This window comes from Mesoplodon bidens (genome assembly GCF_964165515.1).
Source record: "Mesoplodon bidens genome assembly, chromosome: 6".
Classification (NCBI taxonomy): domain Eukaryota; kingdom Metazoa; phylum Chordata; class Mammalia; order Artiodactyla; family Ziphiidae; genus Mesoplodon; species Mesoplodon bidens.
Window position 1 is genome coordinate 12,314,322 of NC_138162.1, and position 24,656 is coordinate 12,338,977.

General features: G+C 37.3%; 1 protein-coding gene across 1 annotated transcript in view; it reads left to right on the plus strand.

Annotated features, from left to right (window-relative positions):
* Window positions 1-1,177: 1,177 nt before the first annotated feature.
* RC3H2 (ring finger and CCCH-type domains 2) overlaps window positions 1,178-24,656 on the plus strand; it is a 52,230-nt gene continuing 28,751 nt past the window's right edge. Inside the window, exons 1-5 of the mRNA XM_081238241.1 lie at window positions 1,178-1,396; window positions 9,579-9,876; window positions 12,129-12,246; window positions 15,115-15,348; window positions 21,772-21,947. Coding sequence (XP_081094367.1) covers window positions 9,646-9,876; window positions 12,129-12,246; window positions 15,115-15,348; window positions 21,772-21,947 — 759 coding nt within the window. The 5' untranslated portion in view covers window positions 1,178-1,396; window positions 9,579-9,645. The remainder of the gene's footprint in view (window positions 1,397-9,578; window positions 9,877-12,128; window positions 12,247-15,114; window positions 15,349-21,771; window positions 21,948-24,656) is intronic.

The window sequence follows — 24,656 nt, forward strand, 5'->3', positions numbered from 1 at the left end:
ATCTAGTGGAATAGAAAACAGTGAACCAAATGAATCATTGTTGGGAACCTTTCTATTGGGTTGGCATATATTTCATAAAGAGAAGTGACTGAAAGGGATAAAAATGCATGCCAGAAAATCTTTGATGTGGCCAATGAATATTTTTTTTAAAAACACTGATGTCTTCCTGCCATCTGGGTAGTAATAACCATACGTATATATATATTTTAACTCATTATAGTTTATAAACTACTTTTCCATATGTCTTCTAATTTGTGGTGGGTTTACTTCCATAAACGCTTTTGTTGGACATCCGGTTTCACATTGGAAAGTGACTTGAGTTTAATTAAAATTCATGGCCATTTTCTTAACCTGTGTTTTTCAGTATCTCATCAGTAACAGAGTACATAGTATCTGCTTTTTAGGATTATTTGGATGAGCATGTGAAACAAAATAGTAAAATTAAAAATTTTATTACATAACTCAGGAACTGGCACGTAATATAGTCCACTAATGTATTTCCCTGATCCCTATTCCCAGCCTGCTTCTTCATCTATAAAAACAATAAATTCTACCTTGCAGTTTACTATGAAAAGAAATCCTTCAACAAATATTTATTGAGATATTGACGCCAGAATTTGTGATTGAATTTTTATCCCTGCCAGCTTCTGAAGAGCCCAGAATTCTCTCTTTAACAAAGAGATAAGGCGTTAGTGCCAGGCAAACGAATTTTTTTTTTTAATAAAATAGTGAGATTGCTTGACCCCTATGTGGAGAGACTGAGGGATCCTGTCAGCATTTAATTATGGGAGAGTGAGTACAATATAATACAGATGCCTCAGATTATGCTCAATCCATACCACGCCTTCCACAGTGGGAGTCAGACACTGGCTCAAACCAGTGTCTAGGAGGCTGGCTCGAGGCGCATATGAATGTACAGGGAGTTTCCCATCAAGCCCTTCGGCTTGCCCAGGCCTCCTAACAGCACCTCCCACAGTGCTCCAGAGCTCCCTAGTCACGTGAAAGGGTGGTTCTGTAGACCCGAGGAAAACTGATGCGCAGTCCAGGGGGCGGGGGCTACTACGCGTCCCTTCCACCTCCCCTGCTCCCGGTCAGGCGTGATCTCGCGTGAGGTGGGGAGTATCTTCTCGCGAGAACTAGGTCGGGATTCCTCCAGGTCCGCCTCCTTGGTGAGGAGGAGGAGAAGGAGAAGGAGGCGGAGGCGGAGGGAGGAGGAAGCCCCGTCGCGGCCTCCGCCGCCGCCAACGGGGCTGTCCCTGTACCTCCCGATGGAGTTTGAGGCCGTGAAGCCGCCGCCGAGCTCTGCCCCGGCGAGACGAGGCGCCTCCGTCGCCGAGCCGCGCGGTCGCGGGGCTCCCGGCAGCGGCCCTTAGCGACCCCGCCCGGTCCCCCTCAGGTAGGGCGGGGGCGGGCACGATGCGGCTCGGGGCCAGCCTGGGTCCCAGGTCCCCGGCGGTCGGGCGGGTGACCGGTCTCAGCCTGGGGTCTGTGCGTTGTCGTCGCCGGTGCCCCGAGGGTAGGAAACCTAGGGCCGCACCTGACACCCGGATCGGGCCCGGAGTCTCGGGCCGGAGGAGGCCCCTCGCCCCGGTAGGGCTTTTTCAGTACCAAGCGCCCGGCGCTAATGGCCACCTCCGGTCGACACCGGCCGAGGGGACGCTTCTGCCCCTAAGGAACCCATGCAAGCAAAGACCAGGCTTCCCTCTCCCTTTTCTACACCAGTTAGTAAGAGTGGGGTTGGAGGAGGTCCTCGAAACCAGGTCCTCTCCTGGCTTTTCGGCTTTCTGCCCTGGGGCTTCCCGAGATCCTAAAGCAGGAATGGTGGAGGCGATCTGAGTGGTAAATAGGGACCCCGGCTAAACAATGCCCTGGGAGGGCTTAACCTCCTGGGAGGGAGAGGGCCGGACCAGAGTGGTTGCACAGTGGTTGTGACGGAGCAATGGCGTTGAAACAGCCAGGGAATTCTGCTATGGTTTTCTTTCCCTCCTTCATTTTTCCTTCTTGGGGAAGCCTCTTAAGGAGACTCTTCCACCATCTTAGAAGAATGGTAGAAAGCATCTTTGTTTCTCAGAAGCAGCTCTACTTTTCTCTGTTCTTAGCTTTCAGGAAGGAAGAAGATGGGGGTAGCTGTCATTTCCATCCTTGGAATCACAGAACAGTTTAAGATACCGGCAGATAGAACCTTGACATCAAAATAGCCTCAAGTAATCACTGACATAAAGTAGATCTAATTTCATGATTCCCACCCTCTTTTTTTTTTTTAATAACTACCTAGTTCTCTTTTTATTCCTACTCTCCCCTTAGCTAGGCCCCTTCTTTTTAATTCCTACTCTCCTCCCACCACCTGTGTTAGAATGACTTTGTATCCCAAATAAGTGCTTAAGTAATCTTTTTTTCTATTTTTGTATTAGTCAGACTTTTAAGTTCCAATAGGAACTTTTGATTAACTTGAGAAAGTTAATGTTGCTACACTAAATTGATATAAGTATACCCAAAAGCAAAGAAAGAAGTATTTTAGTTAGCCTTGTGCAGCCTGTTTATAGTTAAACATAAAAATTTAGTTGTGGCTTCTCGAAACATAAAGAAGACTTCATGGATTCTTTTATCTGTCTAAAAAGCTGCACCACTGTTCTAACATAACACCCCTTTCTTATGTTATTTACTTCCACATTCAGTTCTTGAAGACATCGAGGCCATTACATCCTGTCAAAGACCATCTTTCAATATTGCCGTTTTTGTTGATTTGGAGATTGATGTTTTCCAAATTTTTAGAGTTTGGAAAATAGCTAGAAGGACAAAATGTTAAACGTACATTCCAGACATGTTTAGAAAAAGCAGATGTTATAATTCAAATTGGCGCCTATTGGAGGATTTAATTGCAGTCGTGTTCATTAGTGGATTCTTTGAGTTACTCCTGATCTGTTATTACTGTTGGGTTAACCTGACATGTAAGAAGACTTATGTTCTTTGTTCATATGTTTTCATTGATTCATTTTCTGCTTTTGTAGTTTGCTGTGTCTTCCAGTTTAAAAAATGTCAAAAAAATTCTTTTGGGAGGGAAAGCATTTTTCTTTACACGGAATTTTATATTCAGAAATAGAACTTCCACATTGTATGCAATATCAAATAATGATAAATAAACTTACAATAAGATCTTATTATAATAAGTACTTGTTTATTGTTTTGGTTGGACTGGGTTGAAGTTTCATTTTCTATTGATGGAAAAAGGAAGCATGTAGTAAAATAAAGCCAGCTGAAAATTTAAAATAATGTTTTGCACCTAGTCTCATAAATGTTAAGTTACATCTTTATGATCGTCAGGCTTTTTAGTTTTATGAAAACCTTCCTAAGTGTAGATGTAACTTTAACCTCAGATTCTTAATAAAAATTAGTTTTGAGTATTACTTTATAATTTTAAGCACTCTAGAGTTGCACAGTCCAACACTAGCCAGTAGCCACATGTGGCAATTGAGCACTTGAAATGAGGCTGGTGTGAATTGCGATGTGCTATAAGTGTAAAATACACACCAGATTTCAAGACTTAGTCCAAAATAAAAAAGAATTGAAAATATAATTTTTTATATTGATTACATGTTGAAATGATATTTTGGATAAATTGGGTTAACTAAATTATTAAATTAATTTCACCTTTTTTTCTTTTTTTAATGTGACTACTAGATATTTTTTTTTCTTTATTTTTTTAATAGATCTTTATTGGAGTATAATTGCTTCACAATACTGTGTTAGTTTCTGTTGTACACCACAGTGAATCAGCCATATGCCTGCATATGTCCCCATATCCCCTCCCTCTTGAGCCTCCCTCCCAACTACTAGATATTTTAAATTACTTGTGGCTCACATTATATTTCTACTGGACAGTGCAGTTCTAGAGTACTGCTCTTCCAAGAAATAAATTATCTGAATAGAAGTAGATGCATGAAAACCAAAAATTTCCTAACAGAATGTCTTCTCATAATCAGAATAACCAAAAGGCTAAAGACTTTGATAATATGAAGGGTAAATTTATCCAGTGGCCATTATTTGATAGGCAGAAGTGAGTAATTAAGTTCTATCTCAAAAAAAGTATTTTTCAGGTAGTCATCACTAAAGTAGCAAAACTTTATTGGTTATATTAGTTAAAATAGAAAATTATCCCATTACTGTTCTAATAGAAGACATTGAAAGTTAAATCTCATACTTATTAAAAAACTGAGTTCAACCCCATAGTGGATTTTATAAGTAAAACTTGGGTCATATATCTTTCATAACATATACTGAAGCACGTATAATAGTCTTTAACATTGTAATTTAGTTCCTTTTTCCCAGTCCTTTTCATATGTTTGAATGCTGAGTTTTAGAACTTACAGATTATTTTCATTGGTTTTGTTTGTTAGTTTTATAGGTTAAGGTCTAAATTGTACCTATGATGCTTTAAATACAATTTTTTAAGTCCAAAACTAATTATTTTTAAGGTTTCCGAATTGGGAAGTACTGTTACAGTCCATTTCAGTAGCTTAAGTTTCTCACATGGGTGAACTAAAATGAAAACAATGTTTTAATTAACAGACCTGAGCCCTAATGTTTTTTTTAAGTCCAAAACTAATTATTTTTAAGGTTTCTGAAATGAGAAGTACTGTTACAGTCCATTTCAGTAGCTTAAGTTTCTCACATGGGTGAACTAAAATGAAAACAATGTTTTAATTAACAGACCTGAGCCCTAATGTTTACATCTTTATAAAGATAATTGTGAAATACTGTATTTTTTTATTATACAATGGTGAACGGGGCATAAACCTTACTCTGACATTTTAAAATCAAGTTTCATAGTCCTGAACTGAGTGCATAATATCATGGTGGACTAAGAAAATGAAAGTACTTAGGTGATAAGCAGTTTGCCTTTAATAAAGCAATTTCTAATTTGCATCATGTAAGAGGTGTCTATTACTCTTCCTGTTTTATGAGTTACTATGCATTACAAGGAACTTATAGCCTGAAAAATTACTTGAGTAAAAATCTGTTTAAGGTCTCCTGTCTAATATAGCATTTCTCACTCCTATACTTTATCTTGTTATTCTTCAATTTTAGTAACTAGTAAATAAAATGACTTAATACAAATAATTTAATTTGAATGTTCTTCTTAAGTAGTCCCTTTATATATCTAGAGGTATGGGCTTTTTAAGCCATTTTATCTCAGTTTGAGACGTTTTGGGAGTATCTTTAGGATGGATACTTATTTTACTGTTAAATATAAATGTTATTAGCAATTTAAAACTTCCATAGTTTCAAGTAAGTTACTATGGCATGTATTAGTATAAACCTGCGAGTTTTACACATCAATATATATTATTAGCTTGCTATGGGTCATTTAGATGCTTTTTTTTTTTTTTTTTTTTTTTTTTCCTTTTTGCGGTATGCGGGCCTCTCACTGTTGTGGCCTCTCCCGTCGCGGAGCACAGGCTCCGGACGCGCAGGCCCAGCGGCCATGGCTCACGGGCCCAGCCGCTCCGCGGCACATGGGATCCTCCCAGACCGGGGCACGAACCCGTATCCCCTGCATCAGCAGGCGGACTCTCAACCACTGCGCCACCAGGGAGGCCCAATTTAGATGCTTTTTAAAAAATAAATTATAGAGTCAGTAGGCTATCATTTTTGTTTTTGTTTTTTTTTTGTTTTGTTTTGTTTTGTTTTTTTTCTGCGGTATGTGGGCCTCTCACTGTTGTGGCCTCTCCCGTTGCGGAGCACAGGCTCCGGATGCGCAGGCTCCGCGGCATATGGGATCCTCCCGGACCGGGGCACGAACCCGTATCCCCTGCATCGGCAGGCGGACTCTCAACCACTGCGCCACCAGGGAGGCCCTATCATTTTTGATAATTATAAAAATATTTTCTAGGTAAACATTTACAAAATGCCTTTGAAAGGAATGAAAGGTCAGTTTTGTCATCACTAATTAAACATTTCAGTGTTTCAGACAAAATTTTATTTTGTCTTTATCATAATTGAGGAATCTAGAATTTATCAACAGTGGTACTGAGGAAAAACATTTTAAAAAGTCAAACCGTTTCTTATATCTTACCAGGAAAGTTCAGTTTGTAATTTTCCTGTCAGAAAGTTAGAATCTGACACATAGCAGAAGGAGAATTTGGCAATTTATTTTTCTTTCAAAGGTATTTATTTGATTTCTACTAGAAATTAAATGTCTCAGCATTAATTATATTAAAACTTCTGCTGTTCTTAGACCTAGAAACACATATGAGATATTAAAACTATCAAGTGTATTCCTGAATAATTTGAAACACTTCAAAACTAGTAGGCGAAAATATGAAAGACAGCATTTTTATGTTTAGTTCAAACTGAAATGGCTTTTCTCCCCCCACTGATTAACTTTAACCTAAAGCATTTCAGGATGATCTTGGAAAACTAAATAAGGAAAGAGTATTTGCTACTAGTTTCCTATTACCCAGTGGCCCATGGTATCCTAACCCACAGAATTAGCATTTCCAAACAGGTGGCCGTTAAGAAAAAAATAGATGCAGTGTCTTGTTTTGATAAATATTTTATCAGTTCAAGTTATTAACTAAATTAGGGCTCTCAGCACTAGATTTAACATGAAATTCATCCTTCCTTAAAGGTCTTTTCCTTGTATAATTTGGCAGCCTAGAAGACTAAACATTAAAAATGTTGAGTAGTTTCAAGGAGTGATGTGTTCACCTGCTCAGTGCTCATCTCTGAAGTTGGAAGCAGACTGTTTTTAAGATTGATGGCATTGACAGATGTGGAAATGTGTAAAATAAAGTAAACATAATTTGCAAGATTTGGGTAGTTTATAAATAAAGATATTAGATACTTTGCATCAGAGCTGTTTGAGGAAAAGTTTGTGTAGGTGCTTTTTACACAGCAAGTTCTGTAATTCATTTTTACCAAGGTATTTTTTAAAACCTTAGTTTTTTTGAACTTAAAAAGCACAATAAAGGCTAATAGAATTCCTCATTTGAGTGTGGGGTTGAGAATCAGTTACACACTTTTCTGTCCTGAATCTGATTACATTTTTAAACATCTAATTTCTGTGGCACTAATATATTTAGATTGGTAAACATTCTTATGAAATAAAGTATTGGCTGATAATTGCCCTAAATACCTAGATTTCTTGTTCACCAGAGAGCATCTGTCAGACTTATATAAGTTTTGAATTGGAAGACGCAGAAAATTTGTGAAATGTAGAGTGTTCAAGTTCAGGATCTAAAGATTTTATTTTATTTTTTATATATATATTTTAAATTAATTATTTATTTATGTATTTATTTTTGGCTGCGTTGGGTCTTCGTTGCTGTGCGCAGGCTTTTCTCTGGTTGCGGCGAGTGGGGCCTACTCTTTGTTGCGGTGTGCGGGCTTCTCATTGCGGTGGCTTCTCGTTGCGGAACACAGGCTATAGTCACGCAGGCTTCAGTAGTTGTGGCTAGCGGGCTCTAGAGCGCAGGCTCAGTAGTTATGGCGCACAGGCTTAGTTGCTCCATGGCGTGTGGGATCTTCCCGGACCAGGGCTCGAACCTGTGTCCCCTACATTGGCAGGCGGATTCTTAACCACTGCGCCACCAAGGAAGTCCCAGGATCTAAAGATTTTAAATTAGAGGTTTTTGTTTGTTTGTTTGTTTTGTTTGTGTTTTTTGAGGTACGCGGGCCTCTCACTGTTGTGGCCTCTCCCGTTGGGGAGCACAGGCTCCGGACGCGCAGGCTCAGAGGCCATGGCTCACGGGCCCAGCCACTCCGCGGCATGTGGGATCTTCCCGGACCGGGGCACGAACCCATGTCCCCTGCATCGGCAGGCGGACTCTCAACCACTGTGCCACCAGAGAAGCCCTAAATTAGAGGTTTTGATACTAAATATTTTATTAAAAATTATGGAATGTTTTAATCTTAGGAATAAGAAAAGAAAAATCACTGTCATTTTTTTCCCTGTGTGCCTTCTAATCATATTCATATATAAAGAAAGAAATTTAAACAGTTGACCCTTGAATAATGCTGGGGTTAATCCACATATAATTTATACTTGTCCATCTGTATCCATGGTTCCTCTGCATCTGTGGATTCAATCAGCCATACTCAGTAGTACTGTAGTATTTACTACTGAGAAATATCTGTGTATCTACCAAATGTAAAACGGATAGCTAGTGGGAAGGAGCCGCATAGCACAGGGAGATTAGCACAGGGAGATCAGCTCCGTGCTTTGTGACCACCTAGAGGGGTGGGATAGGGAGGGTGGAAGGGAGTGAGGGAGACACAAGAGGGAAGAGATACGGGGATATATGTATATGTATGTATATGTATAGCTGATTCACTTTGTTATAAAGCAGAAACTAACACACCATTGTAAAGGGATTATACTCCAATAAAGATGTTTAAAAGAAAAAGCATTATTAAAAAAAAGGAAAATTATATGTGTATAAGTGGACCTGGGCAGTTCAAGCCTGCGTTGTTGAAGGGTCAACTGTATTTTGCTGTTTTTCTGCTTAGAGTTATTAGATAAGAATATTATTTTATTCTTCAACATCTTGCTCATTGGACCTGACAGTTTATATATATATATATATATCACTAACTGATATGTTTTGTCAAAAGTATTGTAGGGAATTACATTCAAGATTTATATTTTCTTTTTTTTTTCTTTTACTTTGGCACTGTATTTTAAGGTTAGCATCATTCTTTCATTTATGAACAAACGGCTCTATCATTAACAGTCTTCTCTCATACTTTTTCAATACCTTAGTTAGCCTCATAGTCAAGTCCTGACCAGAGATTTCCTCTTTTGTGGAACTGCCAAGGTGAACTATCCTTGACTGACTTGGTCATTCAAGTGGCAAAGCTGTTCCTTCACTCCTGACTCACTGTGATTTTGTTTGGATCAATATTTCCAGAGTTCACTAACTCTTAGGTCATATCTTACTATGCTTGGGGGTAGTAGATTTCCAAGGGAAACACTTTTTTTTAAAAAATTAGCAATCCAAAATAATTTGTTTTTCTAAAAATGAAATTGTGGAAAGTTAATCTGCTTATTTGATATGGTCATTAAGAAAAATACATGAAAGCTTTGATGAGCAACTGATATAAATATGTTTAGTCAGAAGGACCACTATTAGGATATTGTTTCTGCACAAAAAATTTTCAGAAATTTAATTCAGCAAATAGATTTAAAGAAAAAGATGTTCAAAGCATATAGAATTATTCAGAATTGTTTTAGGTTTTGGGCCTCCCTGGTGGCGCAGTGGTTGAGAATCCGCCTACCAATGCAGGGGACACGGATTCGATCCCTGTTCCAGGAAGATCCCACATGCCGTGGAGGAACTAAGCCCGTGTGCCACAACTGCTGAGCCCATGCCTAGAGCCCGTGCACCGCAGCAAGAGAAGCCACTGCAATGAGAAGCCCGCATGCAGCAATGAAGACCCAACACAGCCATAAATAAATAAATTTATTTTTTTTAAAAAAGTGTTTTAGGTTTTGAAGCTGTGATGGTTGACTTAAGCAGTTAACTCTTGAAAGGTGAATGATGAATATGTGGTTAATTCTTACTCTTGTCCATTTCCAGCTTACAGAACACTACCCAGCAAGATAATGATCTGCTAGACTGCTAACCCGAGCATCCAGCTTCCACAATGCCTGTGCAGGCAGCTCAATGGACAGAATTTCTGTCCTGTCCAATCTGCTATAATGAATTTGATGAGAATGTGCACAAACCCATCAGTTTAGGTTGTTCACACACTGTTTGCAAGACCTGCTTGAATAAACTTCACCGAAAAGCTTGTCCTTTTGATCAGACTGCCATCAACACAGACATTGATGTGCTTCCTGTCAACTTCGCACTTCTCCAGTTAGTTGGAGCCCAGGTAACCTTTCAGGATTTTACGTGTTTGGTATAAGTAATAATTATAGAACTTTGTTCATTAAGGGGTACAAAGTAGGTTTAGGGATATTGGAGACATAAAAAATACTCAATATACCTGATTTTCATTATTGTATTCCACAAATGATTTTCTTTAGATAATGTTATAAATCCTTATGCAAAACTGTAAATTGCATATAGTTATATACTTTTTTGTATTCAGTGCTGTGGTCAAAAGTTATGTTTTTAAGTGGTTTTGGTGGATAAGAAACATTTTTGTATAAGCATACATAAATATTTAGTCATTAGGGTGCATGAAAAGAAATGTAATCAAAGCTTTGGCCAGAAATCAACCATCTAGAACCCTTAAGTGGAGGTTTTTTGGTTTTCTTTAAAACTTCACTTGACTTTTAGGATGATATAAATGAGAAAATAGGTCTGTATAGGTATATATACATATACAAGATGTATGTATAGAAAACCAATTTCTGGAGTGTCAGTAACAAATTCTGCAGTTTCTGCTTATGCTCATATGCTATAAAAATAGCATATCTTATTTATCATTTTACTGAATCAGCAAGACCCTAGATTTATAATAATTTTCATTTAATGAGGGCCTACTTTGTGTTAGGTATGATAGTAAGCAGTTCACATCTATTATTACTAGTTCTTGTCATAGTTCTTCAGGTAGTTATTATCCCCATTTTACAGGTGAGGAAGAAGATGAAATTCTGTACCTCATGTACTACATATTAAATCAAGAAAGTAAGGATTTTTCTGATTAATCACTTCTTAGAAAATTCAATGAATAAAAATACTCCATTCCTTTAGTGTCTTGATATTTGAGGTTTTCCTTTTAAAGCACATTTCTTTTCAGTGTTCATAATCCAGTTAGACACTCTGAAATCAAGATGCATCTATTTATCAATAGTGTGGCATAAATTAATTGGCAGTTTTTTCCTTAATGGTGCATAAAACAATAGTGCCTCTTGCAAACAGTGGCATCTTAGATTCAATAAAATACTGTAGATTATTTGTAATAATACTAGCTATCATTTAGCATCTGCTATAGGTCAGGTATTGTGTTTTTTCACTTATAAATGTTCTCTCAGTTGGTCCTTAAATTATCTTGCAGGTCTTTACAATGTGACTTCTATTACCTTTTCAGCCTTATCTCCTGCTCTGTCCTCACTCTTCCTGCTTAAGCCACACTGGCCTCCTAACCAATTGTCAGATGTACCAAACTTGTTCCCACCTGAGGGCTTTTTCAGCGACTGTTATTTTGCCTAAGATACTCATTCTCTCTCCTCTTTCAAGTCTATATTCAAATGTCATGATTCCCAAGGAAGCCTATCCTGACCACCCCTGTTAAAATTGCAATCCCCCTCCAACACTCTCAAATCCCCCTTATCCTTGCTGTATAATTTTTACTGGCCACCTTCTATCATACTATATATTTATTTATTTAAAAAAAATTTATTGGCTGCTTCCTCTTTACTAGAATGTAAGCTACACGAGGGCAAGATACTTTGTCTGTTTTGCTCACTGATAGATGCCTACTGCCTAAAACTGCTTGGCATGTGGTAAGCACTCCATGAATATAAATATTTGTTGAATTAAATTGAATTTTCGTAATGGCACTGTGAAACAGGGATTTTCATCTTCATTTTGCAGATAGAGAGACCATGACTTGGAGCAGTTAAATAATTTACTCAAGATCATTTGTAGCAGTTGCAGAGCTGCCCAAGGTTTTACCCAAGTTTTGACCTTTCATTGAGAACAAGGGGGGACAGAGATAAACAATAAATATAATAAGTAAATTATATAGGAAGCAGGTGCCAAGTGCTAAGGGGAAAAAAGTTCTTGCCTTTTTTCCTACTTTTTATTTTGAAATACTTTTTTTAATTTGCAAAAAACAGTACACAGAGAACCTGTTAACTTTCTGCAGCTTCCCTTAATGTTAACATTTTTCAAAGTTATAGCATAGTTATCATCCCCGAGGAATAGCATTGATACATTGTACAATTAACTACCTCCTTTTTTCCTCTCATTAATTCACCCAGCCCATGCTATTAAGTATGATATCCTTGGTTCTTGGAAAGCAGACTGGCTAGGTGTTTGGCTTTAATTTTACTTAAACTACCTTGATTGTCTGTGTATTAGAAGTTTATACTCACCAAGATTATTATCAAATATAAAATTAACAATTGCATGAACTGGATGAATGTATTTCTTCAGTTTTTCTTTGTTTTTTAGGTACCAGATCATCAATCAGTAAAGTTAAGTAATTTAAGTGAGAACAAACACTATGAGGTTGCAAAGAAATGTGTTGAGGATTTGGCACTCTACTTAAAACCACTAAGTGGAGGTAAAGGTAAGTTCATAAAAAAGTATTTTTATGGGTGAGTAGGACTTGGTAATACATTAATTTTGGAAGACTTGATGTTGATACCCTATTAAATAATTTTGAGTTTTGATAAATGAGTTTGCTTAAAGAGATCATGGAAATCTTTTTTTTTTTTTTTTTTTTTTTTTTTTTTTTTTTTGCGGTACGCGGGCCTCTCACTGTTGTGGCCTCTCCCGTTGCGGAGCACAGGCTCCGGACGCGCAGGCTCAGCGGCCATGGCTCACGGGCCCAGCCACTCCGCGGCACATGGGATCCTCCCGGACCGGGGCACGAACCCGTATCCCCTGCATCGGCAGGCGGACTATCAACCACTGCGCCACCAGGGAGGCCCTGGAAATCTTTTTGACTGAGAATATTATACTGTTTTCTAGAGATAATCAATATTGTTATTAATTTAAGAATTCATCGGACATACTACATATTGAGATTTATACAATGTTTATATTCACTGATTAAACTAATAGTGCTATAGCAGAATATTAGTTTTAATGAATCCTACTAAGACAATGTCATGTATTCATTCAGTCATTTATTAAATTTTATGGAGCACTTAGAGTTAACTTACATAACTTACAGGTTAAGGTCTTCATGGAGCCCACAGTCTATTGGGGAGATAGGCATATAAGCTCAGTAAGTTAAGTGCTGAGACAGAAATGGAATTCTCTTCTGTTTATCACTGCATCCTCAGTAGCTAGCAGGTCATAGATGTAATAAAAAGTTGTTGAGTGAGTGAATTAATCAAGTATTTATTTTGTATCTGCTCTGTGCTTCCCACTGTTGGATATTTTGGACACAGTGACTTCCTTGAGAAACTTATCCTATCTGCCTCATTCATTCATTGAACAGATACTTAAAGAGCATGTCCTAAGTACCAGGCACTATGTTACAAATGATAATTGCTGTGGAAAGAAAACAGTATAGTTAAGTGGATCAGAAATGTCAGAGTGAGGGGAAAAGGGTGGGTTGCAATTTTAAACAAGGTGATTAGTGTAGACCTTGTTAAGATGGTAGCTTTCGAACTTGAGATGAAAAAGGTGAGGTAGTTAACCATGTAGGCTCCTGGGAAAAGACTGTTCCAGGCAGAAGAAATAACAAAGTCCCCAAGGCATGCCTAATGTCTTCAAAGAACAAAAACAGGAGAATATACCTGGAGTAGGGTGAGTGAGGGGGAGGGCAGTATGAGATAATGAAAAGAAATGGTGAGGCCAGATGATGTACAGATTTACAGGCCATTTTAAAGACTTGAGCTTTTACTCTGAGTGAAATTGGGGAGTTACTCTAGGATTTTGAGCCAGAGGAATGACATGATATGACTAACGGTAAAAGGGTCACACTAGCTGCTCTGTTGAGAATTCAGTGTAGAAGGACAAAGGGAGAACCAGGGTATTGGTTAACAGGCTGATGGGACAAGGTTAGTGGAAGTGGAGGTAGTGAGAAGTGGACAGTCTGGATGTTTTTTGAAGGTAGAATCAAGAGAATTTCCTAAATAATTGGATGTGGGTATGAAAGAAAGAGCAGGGTCAAGTATGACTCCTGAGTTTTGGGGCCTGAGCACCTGGAAAGAGAAGTTGCCATCAACTTACACAAGGAATACTGCAGGGACATCAGGTTTAGATAGGAAGATCAGGAGTTCAGTTTTGGTCATGTTGAATTTGAGATGTCAGATCTTCACTTGGATGCTGTTAGGTAACCAGTGGATATATGTTAAGGAATGAGGTATAGGAGCTGTAATTTTGGGAGTCATTGACATACAGATAGTATTTAAAGCAGTAAGACTGGATGAGATCACCTAAGTAGTGAGTATAGATAGAGAAGAAAACAAAAACTGGGTCCTAGGCCGTTTAACATTAGGAAGTCAAGAAGAAAAGATGAAATCAGCAAAGAAGACTGGAAAAGAAGAAGGAAGGAAGAAAATTAAGAGACAGGGGTGTTCTGGAAGCCAAGTAAAGAATGTTTTTAAAGGAGTTAGGAGTGATCTGTGTTGAGTGCTCTTGAAAGGTCAGATAAGATAAGGATTGAGAATTGACCATTGATTTAACAAAGAGGAGGTAATTGTTATGAGAAGAGCAGTTTTGGTCAAGAGATAGTGGCAAAAACTTGACTGGAATAGGTTTTAAAGATTGTGAAGTGTAAGGATTTGGAGATAGTGAATATAGACAACTCTAGAGGATTTGCTGCAAAACGGAGGAAAGAAATGGGGCAGAGCAGGTACGGGAAAAGGGATGAATAAAAGGATTTATTAATTTTCTTAATATGTATGAAATAACAGCATGCTTGTTCTTACTGTATGCTGATGCAGATGATCAAGTAGAAAGGGAACAATTGATGATGTGGGAGAGAGGGAAGAATTGCTGGAGCAATATCTTTGAATCTGGAAAGGGAATAGGATCTAAGATTTTGTCATTAAACCGTGTTCTAAATGTCTTATATACAAAACAACAACAACAACAAAAAGCCCCCAAAACTAGAGCTGTTGTTAATCATTACATTTAGATTTTTTCATTTATTTAGCTCTAAATTTGTCTTCAATAGTTTTAGTGAAGATGAAGAATAGACTAAATAAACCCAAATTACTCTCTTTTGTGGGACACACATAACCTAGAGAATAGGATACCCAAATAAAATTTGAAGTAACTAAAAATTAGGCTCCAATTACCACAGAGTAGTAATAAACAGGGACAAAATATTCATTGTTAAAAAATGAAAGTACCTTATGGGGACTGATTAGGAATTGTGGCTTAATAGTTAAATACTAGATATTTTCATTAAATAGATAATGAAATTTGACTTGTCTTTTTTGATTGAAAAAAACTGTAGTTTCCTTTTTTCCTAAAGGTGTAGCTAGTTTGAACCAGAGTGCACTGAGCCGTCCAATGCAAAGGAAACTGGTGACACTTGTAAACTGTCAACTGGTGGAGGAAGAAGGTCGTGTAAGAGCCATACGAGCAGCCCGTTCACTTGGAGAAAGAACTGTAACGGAACTAATATTACAGCACCAGAACCCTCAGCAATTGTCTGCCAACTTATGGGCTGCTGTCAGGGCTCGAGGATGCCAGTTTCTAGGGCCAGGTAAGATAGATCACTGTCTTGCCTTTCTTATTGGCTGTCAGAGCTAGAGGATGCCAATTTCTAGGAGTAGGTGAGAATACTCAGATTTATACATACAAATATTGACATAATTAAAGATAAATTAGTTTTTATTCATAATTTATATGATAAACAGTGTGATAGTGTTTTAGAATAAATTTCTCATTTCTTTAAGGAAAGTGACACAGATCCAATTTTACAAATTAGAAAAGTGAGTTAGAGAGAGGCCTAGTAATACACAGGTAGTAAGTAAAGAAAAGTAAACCTTTTTATGAAAGAAATTAAAAGTTCATGATTGTCTTTAAAATTGGGAAACAAATTATTAGAAAAAATAAGAATCATCAGGGGATGATTCCTTTATAGTTACCATCCTCTACATTCTGTTTAAAAAATATTTACCTGTACCCAGGTTATGAAGTACTTTCCTGTGTTATCTCCTTGAAGCTTTATTGTTTTGCCTTTCTGATTTAGAACTATAGGCTAGGAAGAATTTATTTTTGCAAAGGAAACTTTTTTACTAAGTGGCATTGGGACCACTGGATAGACATGTGGAAAAAGATAAAATTGGATGTAATTTTTTTTCTTCTTCTATTTCTTTTTTTCATGGATTTTTTTAAAAAATATTTTTCTATTTATTTATTATTTATTCTCAGCTGCATTGCGTCTTCGTTGCTACACATGGGTTTTCTCTAGTTGCGGCGAGTGGGGCTGCTCTTTGTTGTGGTGTGCGGGCTTCTCATTGCAGTGGCTTCTCGTTGCAGAGCATGGGCTCTAGGCACATGGGCCTCAAGCAGTTGTGGTGCACGGGCTTAGTAGTTGTGGCTCACAGGCTCTGGAGTGCAGGCTCAGTAGTTGTGGCGCACGGGCTTAGTTGCACCGCAGCATGTGGGATCTTCCCGGACCAGGGCTTGAACCCGTGTCCCCTGCATTGGCAGGTGGGTTCTTAACCACTCTGCAACCAGGGAAGTCCCCATGGATGTATTTCTTAATACTCCTTAGCTACATAAATTCCAAGTAGGTTAGAAATACTTATGATTAAAAAATAAATTGTATAGGTAATAAAAACAAATACATGAGTGAATTCCTTTATAACCTAGGAGTAGGAAACACTGTTTTCTTTGGCTCCACATCCAGAAGCAATAACAGAAAAGATTGGTATTTGGCTATATAATTTTTTAAATTACATCATAATAAAACATCATAAGAAAAGTAAAAAAAAAAAGAGAAACTTGGGGAAATATTTATATTATATCACATACAGAGGGCTAATATAACTAATATATAAGGTACTTATAAAAACTCAGAAGAAAAATACCAACTACCCAGTTAAAAAATTGACTAAAGATGCACAGACAGACAACTCAAGGGAAAAAGTAATGTAAATGGTCCTCAAACATATAAAAATGTACTCAGTCTTTCTCATATTAAGAGAAATATACATTAAAATTATAGTGAAATACCATTTCTCACCTATCAGATTGGCAGAATTCAAAAGTCTGACAACTTTTGTCTCTTTTCAAGGCTGTGGGAAAACAGGTGCTTTCATCCAGTAATAGTGGGAATGCAAAGTGGTGCAAACTTGAAAGAGAGGGATTTATCAATTATCTAGCAAAATCACCTCTGCATCTACCCTTTGGCCCAAAAGTGCTATTTCTAGGAATCTGTCCCATAAATATAGCAAAAAATGCAGAATGCATAAAGTTATAAAGCACTGTTTATAACAGTAAACATCTGGAAGCAACCTGAATGTCTATGAATAGGAGACTGGCTTAGTAAACTGGTATATATCCTTCCGGTGGACTACCATGAATCTGTTGAAAGTAATGAGGAAAATGTATATATTCTGCTGGGTGTGATTTCTAGATACATTAAGTTAAAAAATAAATCAAGGTGCAGAATAGTGTGCATATTATAGTAAAGCACGCTTTTAAATAGGGAAGGGAGAGAGAGACAACCAGTTTCTAATTATTTGTTTGTATTTTCCAAAGGAAGCAATGGTAGGAAAAATTAAAAACTAATAAACATGTAGAGTAGGGAAGAACCAAGAGAAAGCAGATGGAGACAGAAGCTAGATCTCGCTCAGTGTACATTGATTTGTAGTTTGTCCCCATGTAAATGTTTTATGTAATCATAAAACAATTCTTAGTAAATATAAGTTTTAAAATTGTAAATAAAATGAATAAAACAAAAAAAGGCCTAAGAATGAAAAGCTAAAACATTCATAAGTTGGTAGCATATTCATCAGGAATGAACTGTTTCAGGTGACTTTAGAACACAGTGTTTTTGATTTTTATATTCCTAGTGTGATATATAATAAATCCTAAATTGTATTCACTAGTCATATTGTTTATAATTCTATTGGTATTGTTATTTTGAAACTATTATACAGACACAGTAGGATAAAGCAAGTAGGTAATTATGTTAATGCCATCAGGAACCAAGGTTTTTGGCATTTAAAAAAAGAGAGATACAAGTATGAAATCAAAGAATTTATGTAAAAACCCTGCATTCTTAAATTTGAATTGGCAGTATAAATACAGACTCATTTATTTTTCTTTTTCTAGAAAATGACTGTTTCCTAGCTATGTCTACTTAAAAGGCTTGGAAGCAATGAATAGCCATAGCACCCAAATTGTGGCCTTTAATAAATACCATTTCCTACCAAAAAGAAGCAGGGCTCTTTTAATAAATTTCTTATCCCAGTTCTAGGGTAGAAAAGTACAAGATGAACCTGGGAAGTTTTGTGCTAGAAAGCAAAAAAGCTATTAAAGACCATCAGAATCTTGTCAAAAGGACAGAATTTGAAAAGGCTCCCACTGGATAAAAGTGGGACAATCTGAACCTCCAAATGAATAATGACTGTAATGGATTGAAACACATAAAATGTGTAAAAATCCATGATCTTGTAATGATAGTATAGTACAGAAAAAATAAATTGGTTATCTTTGGCAGTTGCTATAGCACCAAAACATTATGCTCAAAATTAGAAAAGGAGTGGGGACTTCCCTGGTGGTGCAGTGGTTGAGAATCTGCCTGCTAATGCAGGGGACAGGGGTTCGAGCCCTGGTCTGGGAGGATCCCACATGCCGCGGAGCAACTAGGCCCGTGAGCCACGACTACTGAGCCTGCGCGTCTGGAGCCTGTGCTCCGCAACAAGAGAGGCCACGACAGTCAGAGGCCCGCGCACCACGATGAAGAGTGGCCCCCGCTTGCCACAACTAGAGAAAGCCCTTGCACAGAAACGAAGACCCAACACAGCAAAAATTAAAAAATTAAAAAATTTTAAAAAAAATTAGAAAAGGAGTAGAAAAACATCAAGCATGTTTTTTCTGACTTTCCTTTACAAATTGCTTTCAAGGACAGTTTCTCAGGGTTTTGAGGGTAGGTTTCTCTTTTAGCAAAATTCCAGCTAATAAATTTAGAAAAACAATGTTAAGGTTAGAAAAATCTCATAAAATGAATTAATGGGTCTAGGCAAGAATTATTATTGACTGTTAAAACCAGTAGATGAAAGGTTAATAAATGAAAAAGGCCCAAACCCACTGATCAATCTTAACATTACTGAAAGTGAGACATCTAGGTCTTAAGTATCTCCTGATGTGATACATAGAATAAGGTGTATGCTTGCCCCCCCCAAAAAAACCCCAAAAGCAAAAAACTCATTCTGAATCTAATCAAGTCTCTAGTTTACATGAAATAAGGAGGATAAAGGAACATCACAAATACAAAATTAGCCAAATCGAGAATGTGGGAGTATTGTTTAGAAAAATGATTGTTTCTGCAAAAAATTATTTTCTTTTAAACAGGTGGGTGGGAGAGTGGGGGAGAACTAGTATAGGTTTTTTTTTTAAGCTTGAAGACATACAAATCAAAAGCAATATATGGACTTTATTTGGATACTTACTCAAAGAAACGAACTATAAGAAGAAATTTTGAGACAGTGGGAGAAAATTCAACCTGAACTGGGTATTAGATGATATTAAGGAAATATATTACTCTTTTTAGATATGATAATGGTGTTATGTTAATTTAAAATTCTTACGTGTTAGAAATACATAATGAATTATTTAAGGATGAAGTACTATGTTATCTTGGATTTGCTTCAAACCACTCCAACCAAAACAAACTAGAAAAGTGGGTAATGAGTAGATGAAACCTTAGTGTCAGCCGCTGTATTATGGGTACATGTTATCCCTACTTTTGTATATGTTTAAAATTTTCCATAATACAAAGTTAAATTGAAAAATAATTTTTAAAATCCATATTTATATATAATTTAAGAATGCTTACCTGTGGATGTTTCCTCATGTTTATTTACCTTACCTAAGAAGCACTAGACTAGGTACCAAATATCCTTTGTTCTATAACTCGACAACAAAAAGATAAACAACACAATTTTAAAAATGGGCCAAGGGCTTAAATAAACATTTCTCCATAGAAGATACATAGATGGCCAAGAAGTACATGAAAAGATGCTCAGTGTCATTGGTCATTAAGGAAATGCAAATCAGAATCACAGTGCGATACCATACCCACTAGGTTGGCCATAATTTAAAAAGTGGAAAATAAAAAGTGTTGGCAAGGATGTTAGAGAACTTGGGAATGTAAAATGATGCAGCCTCCATGGAAAAACAATTTGGCGGTTCCTCAAAAAGTTAAACGTAGAATTACCGTATGACCCAGCAGTTCCACTCCTAGCTGTATACCCAAAGGAACTGAAAACAGGTAGTCAAACTAATACTTGTACTCGAATGTTTATAGCAGCATTATGCACGATAGTCAAAAGGTAGAAGCAATCTGGATGTCCATCAATCCTGATGAATGGATGAACAAAATGTGGTATATTTATAAGTAGAATATTATTCAGCCATTTAAAGGATTGAGAAACCAATACATGCTACAATGTGGATGAACTTTGAAAATGTTATTTTAAGTGAAAGAAGACAGACAGAAGGTCACAATATTCTGATTCCATTTATATGAAGCATCAACAAAGGTCAGTCCATAGAACCAGACATCAAGCTAGTGGTTCCCAGAGACGGGGGCGGTGGGGGGGGTGCGGTCAGGGGTATGGGGTGTGACTGCTTAACGGCTATAGAGTTCCTTTCAGGTGATGAAAATGTCTTAGAGCTAGATAGAGTTGATGGTTGTACAACATTGTGAATTGTATACTTTAAAATGGTTAATTTTAGTTACGTAAATTTTACCTCAACTTTTAAAAAGTCCTTGGTTCTAATTATAATTTTGTTGCTAACTAGTTGTGAAACTTGGCCTAGTCACTTAACTTTTCTGGGCCTCGATGTCTTACTTGGGAAAAGAGGGGTTTGATTTTTAATCTAGATTCTAGATGATCTTTCAGTTCCATTGTTTTCATTGAGAGTCAGTGTATTTTTAACTTTTTAATTCTAAATAATTTCAAATTTACCAAAAAGTTACAAGAATAATGCAGAGAATTCCTATATACTCTTTATCCATATTCACTAGTTTTTAATATTTTGCTATGTTTGTTATATAATTCACTTTTTCTCTCTTCTGAGCCATTGAGAGTAGGTTGCATATTTCATGCCCCTTTACCCCTTGCACTTAAGTATGTGTCCTACGTAAAAACAGTACATTCATCAAATTCAGAAAACTTAACATTTGTACAATGCTGCAGTCTATAGTTCATACTCCAGTTTTGTTGGTTATTCCAAAAATGCCTTTTATGGCATTTATTTTCTTTCATTTTATGATTGAGTCTAAGATCATGTATTGTGTTTATTTGTCATGTCTCTTTTTAGTCTTCTTTAACATAGTACCATTCCTCAGCCTTTCTTTGTCTAATGTTGGTATTCGTGAAGAATGCAGGCAGTTATTTTATAGAATATTCCTTAATTTGGGTTTTCCTGATGCTCCTTCATGATTAGATTCAGATTATACTCTACCTCCCTGGCTGGAAAACAACATAAATGGATGCCTTCTTTAGGTATTGCATCCAGGGGCTAATATCACTTTTAAATTATATACAAAATAATTCTGACAGGCAAAGCAACAGTCTCATGCATTAAAAAATTACCATTTATCTTAAGACTACTATGTGTTCTCTACATGTTATTTAATTGTCATAGTAGCTCTGTGAGTTTTAAAAATGAGGGCTTTTTTTCACTTTAACATTATCATTATCTAGTTGACTATTAAATACCTACAGAAGATATATTTTGTTTAAGTTCTGTTGACTTGTGTTCTATTTGGTTGTTTAGTAGGACGCATGTTTTCTTTTGCTTGATTTCTTTTTAAGTAAACTGTATTTGCGCACGTGTGATGGCCTGTTTTTCTGCTAAGTATTTACAGACTGCAGATAATGAACCGCCATAAATTAATACCCAAAGTAGTCATTTATTATGAACTCATGTTCTTTACTTCTAGCTATGCAAGAAGAGGCCTTGAAGCTGGTGTTGCTGGCATTAGAAGATGGTTCTGCTCTCTCAAGGAAAGTTCTGGTACTTTTTGTTGTGCAAAGACTAGAACCAAGATTTCCTCAGGCATCAAAAACAAGTATTGGTCATGTTGTGCAACTACTGTATCGAGCTTCTTGTTTTAAGGTAAGTAGCAAGCAACCATCTAAACATTACATGCCTGGGTGTGAGATACCTGGAATGGGTGTTACCTGGTCTAGAGGCCCCAGAAATACAGAATGCTTACAAGGGTTAAAAGGAAACTTTGCCTTCTGCATTTATTGCATCTGTGATACTGCATATGTGTGATGCTACTATGTGTGAGTGTAAGAACACATACGTGAAGGTGTCAGTAACACTGTGAGGAAATAGTTTGGTAAACTTGGCTCTTGGAATAGTAAAAGTGAACTAAAAAAGCCTACTTCATTAATGTTTACCATCTTAAAAGGGAGTCAGGAAGCATACTGAAAACTTCATAACAGTAGGTAATGTTTTAACTTCCCTATTATTATTTTTATCTGTTTCTCTGTGGTGATTAGATTAAAGCCTTTAATCTGAAGATGGCCCATATGTTGTCTTATGGATGACAAGAGAGTGAAAAGTTGAGGATAGTGCCCCACTCTGCATTTAGATTGGTGGGGTTTTTGGCATAGAGGATAGGGATGAACCCTAAGTTATTTAGCAATGTAGTTTGATTGCCAAATAGGCTTATGGGTGATGACAGTTACTGAGAGATGTGGAAAGTAGGCTGAATCCTTGACATTTCTGCATGTTACAAGAATATAGGTTACTGGTGGGGACTTGAGAAGGGCCCAAGGACTTGGAAATAGAAAGACCCATTGGCTTCTATAAAGCAAAACATCTATAAAGTACTTCTATAAAGTAAAACATCTGAATTTGAAGCCAAAGCTTATTTAAGCTATTTTGCTGGTTTTATAGTCCAAGAATGAAAACAGTACAGGCAGAAGGGAGGTTTTCTTGGCACACTGCTTAGTTTGAGATAACAGGTTAATTGATGATGGAAATATGTTCAAATGAGTTCACTTATCTCCACAAGTGAGGCTTGGACACTCTCTGCCTGATAGTTACAGTGCTTGATTGTGTCCTTAGGGCAACAATTGAAATGAATCTCTGGTTCCTCGAACATAATGTTTTTGGCTAAGCAGGCAAATTACAGAAATCATTTATCATCCTGAAGTGACTGGCTTGGTTCTCACACTGTGTATTGACTTAATGTTGTTTCTTTTCCTCAATGGTATCATACAGATTTGTGTTTTATGATTATCATACACCTACAGCTGCTCCTAACATCTGACATTTGAATAGCACTAAGTTTAGAAAGATTTCAATTTCATGCCCCCATTTCATCTTGTACTACTGCCCTGTAGTTTAAAATGTTAAAAGCAGTGTTTACATGAATAAAAGGATATCATGCTGACAGTTGCCAAAAGGCCTCTCTCCAGGGCATTTACTCTAATAAACTCACTATTGTTGCAGGTCTTTTCCTTGATTATAGGCTTAGAGACCTGAATTTTGGGGGTTCCTCAGGAACAGAATCACCACAACCAAGGTCACATACTACATATTATCAATTTTATAATTTTTTTTTTTTTTTTTTTTGTGGTACGCTGGCCTCTCACTGTTGTGGCCTCTCCTGTTGCGGAGCACAGTCTCCGTACGCGCAGGCTCAGTGGCCATGGCTCACGGGCCCAGCCGCTCCGCGGCATGTGGGATCTTCCCGGACCGGGGCACGAACCCGTGTCCCCTGAATCGGCAGGCGGACTCTCAACCACTGCGCCACCAGGGAAGCCCCAATTTTATAAATTTATAAATTTGTAATGAGGAGTGCGACTTTTAAATGACTTTAATTCTCACGTCGTAGCTGTTTTCCTGTAGAAGAGTATCAAACCTTTGCTTGCTTAGTATGGAATCAGAACAAGGGGAGTTATTGTTTAATACAGTGATTCTAAACTGAAGATACACATCAGAATCACCTCTGGAGTTTTGAAGAGTATACATTTGTGGGTCCCATCCCTAGATATTTTGATTTGGTATATCTGATACCAGAATATACCAGTGAGACTTGAGCATTCATATATGCTTGTTAATTATGCGGTCCTTGAAACCAGGGATTCTGATTACCTGAAATTGTAGTTTTCAAAGCTTCATAGGTGATTTTGATGCATGTTTATAGAACTTCAATAGGACCAGGCTCTGTTAGCCACCTGTATACATCTTACAACTCAGGTGGATAGATGTTCATGCTGCCCAAGAGGCACCCTGTACCTTGGTGGTTGGATGAATGTTACCATCCTCTGGTTTTTTGGGTTTCTTTTTTCTGTTTTGGATTAATAATTCCTCCTTTTGTTTCCTCAGTGTTTCTTTCTTTTTTTTTTTTAATATGTATTTATTTATTTGGTTGCACCAGGTCTTAGTTGCATCAGGCGGGCTCCTTAGTTGCGGCATGTGGGCTCCTTAGTTGCGGCATGAGAACTCTTAGTTGTGGCATGCGTGTGGGATCTAGTTCCCTGACGAGGGATCGAACCCAGGTCCCCTGCATTGGGAGCGTGAAGTCTTACCCACTGCGCCACCAGGGAAGTCCCTCCTCAGTGTTTCTTTAAGTAGATTATTTTGTGATTTCTAAGTTATACTCTGCTCTTTCTTAAATTCTACGTAAGACTGTGTTGATTAGAATTTTGGGTGTCCCATACTTTATAATGTATTCATATATTCTCAAAGAAAATTGTGAACTGATACTATTAAGTTAACTCTCAGATGATAACTTGATTTCCCCACCTTCATGTTCTTGGGGTCATATTACTTCTGTCTCATGTGCCAACAACAGCAATCAAGACT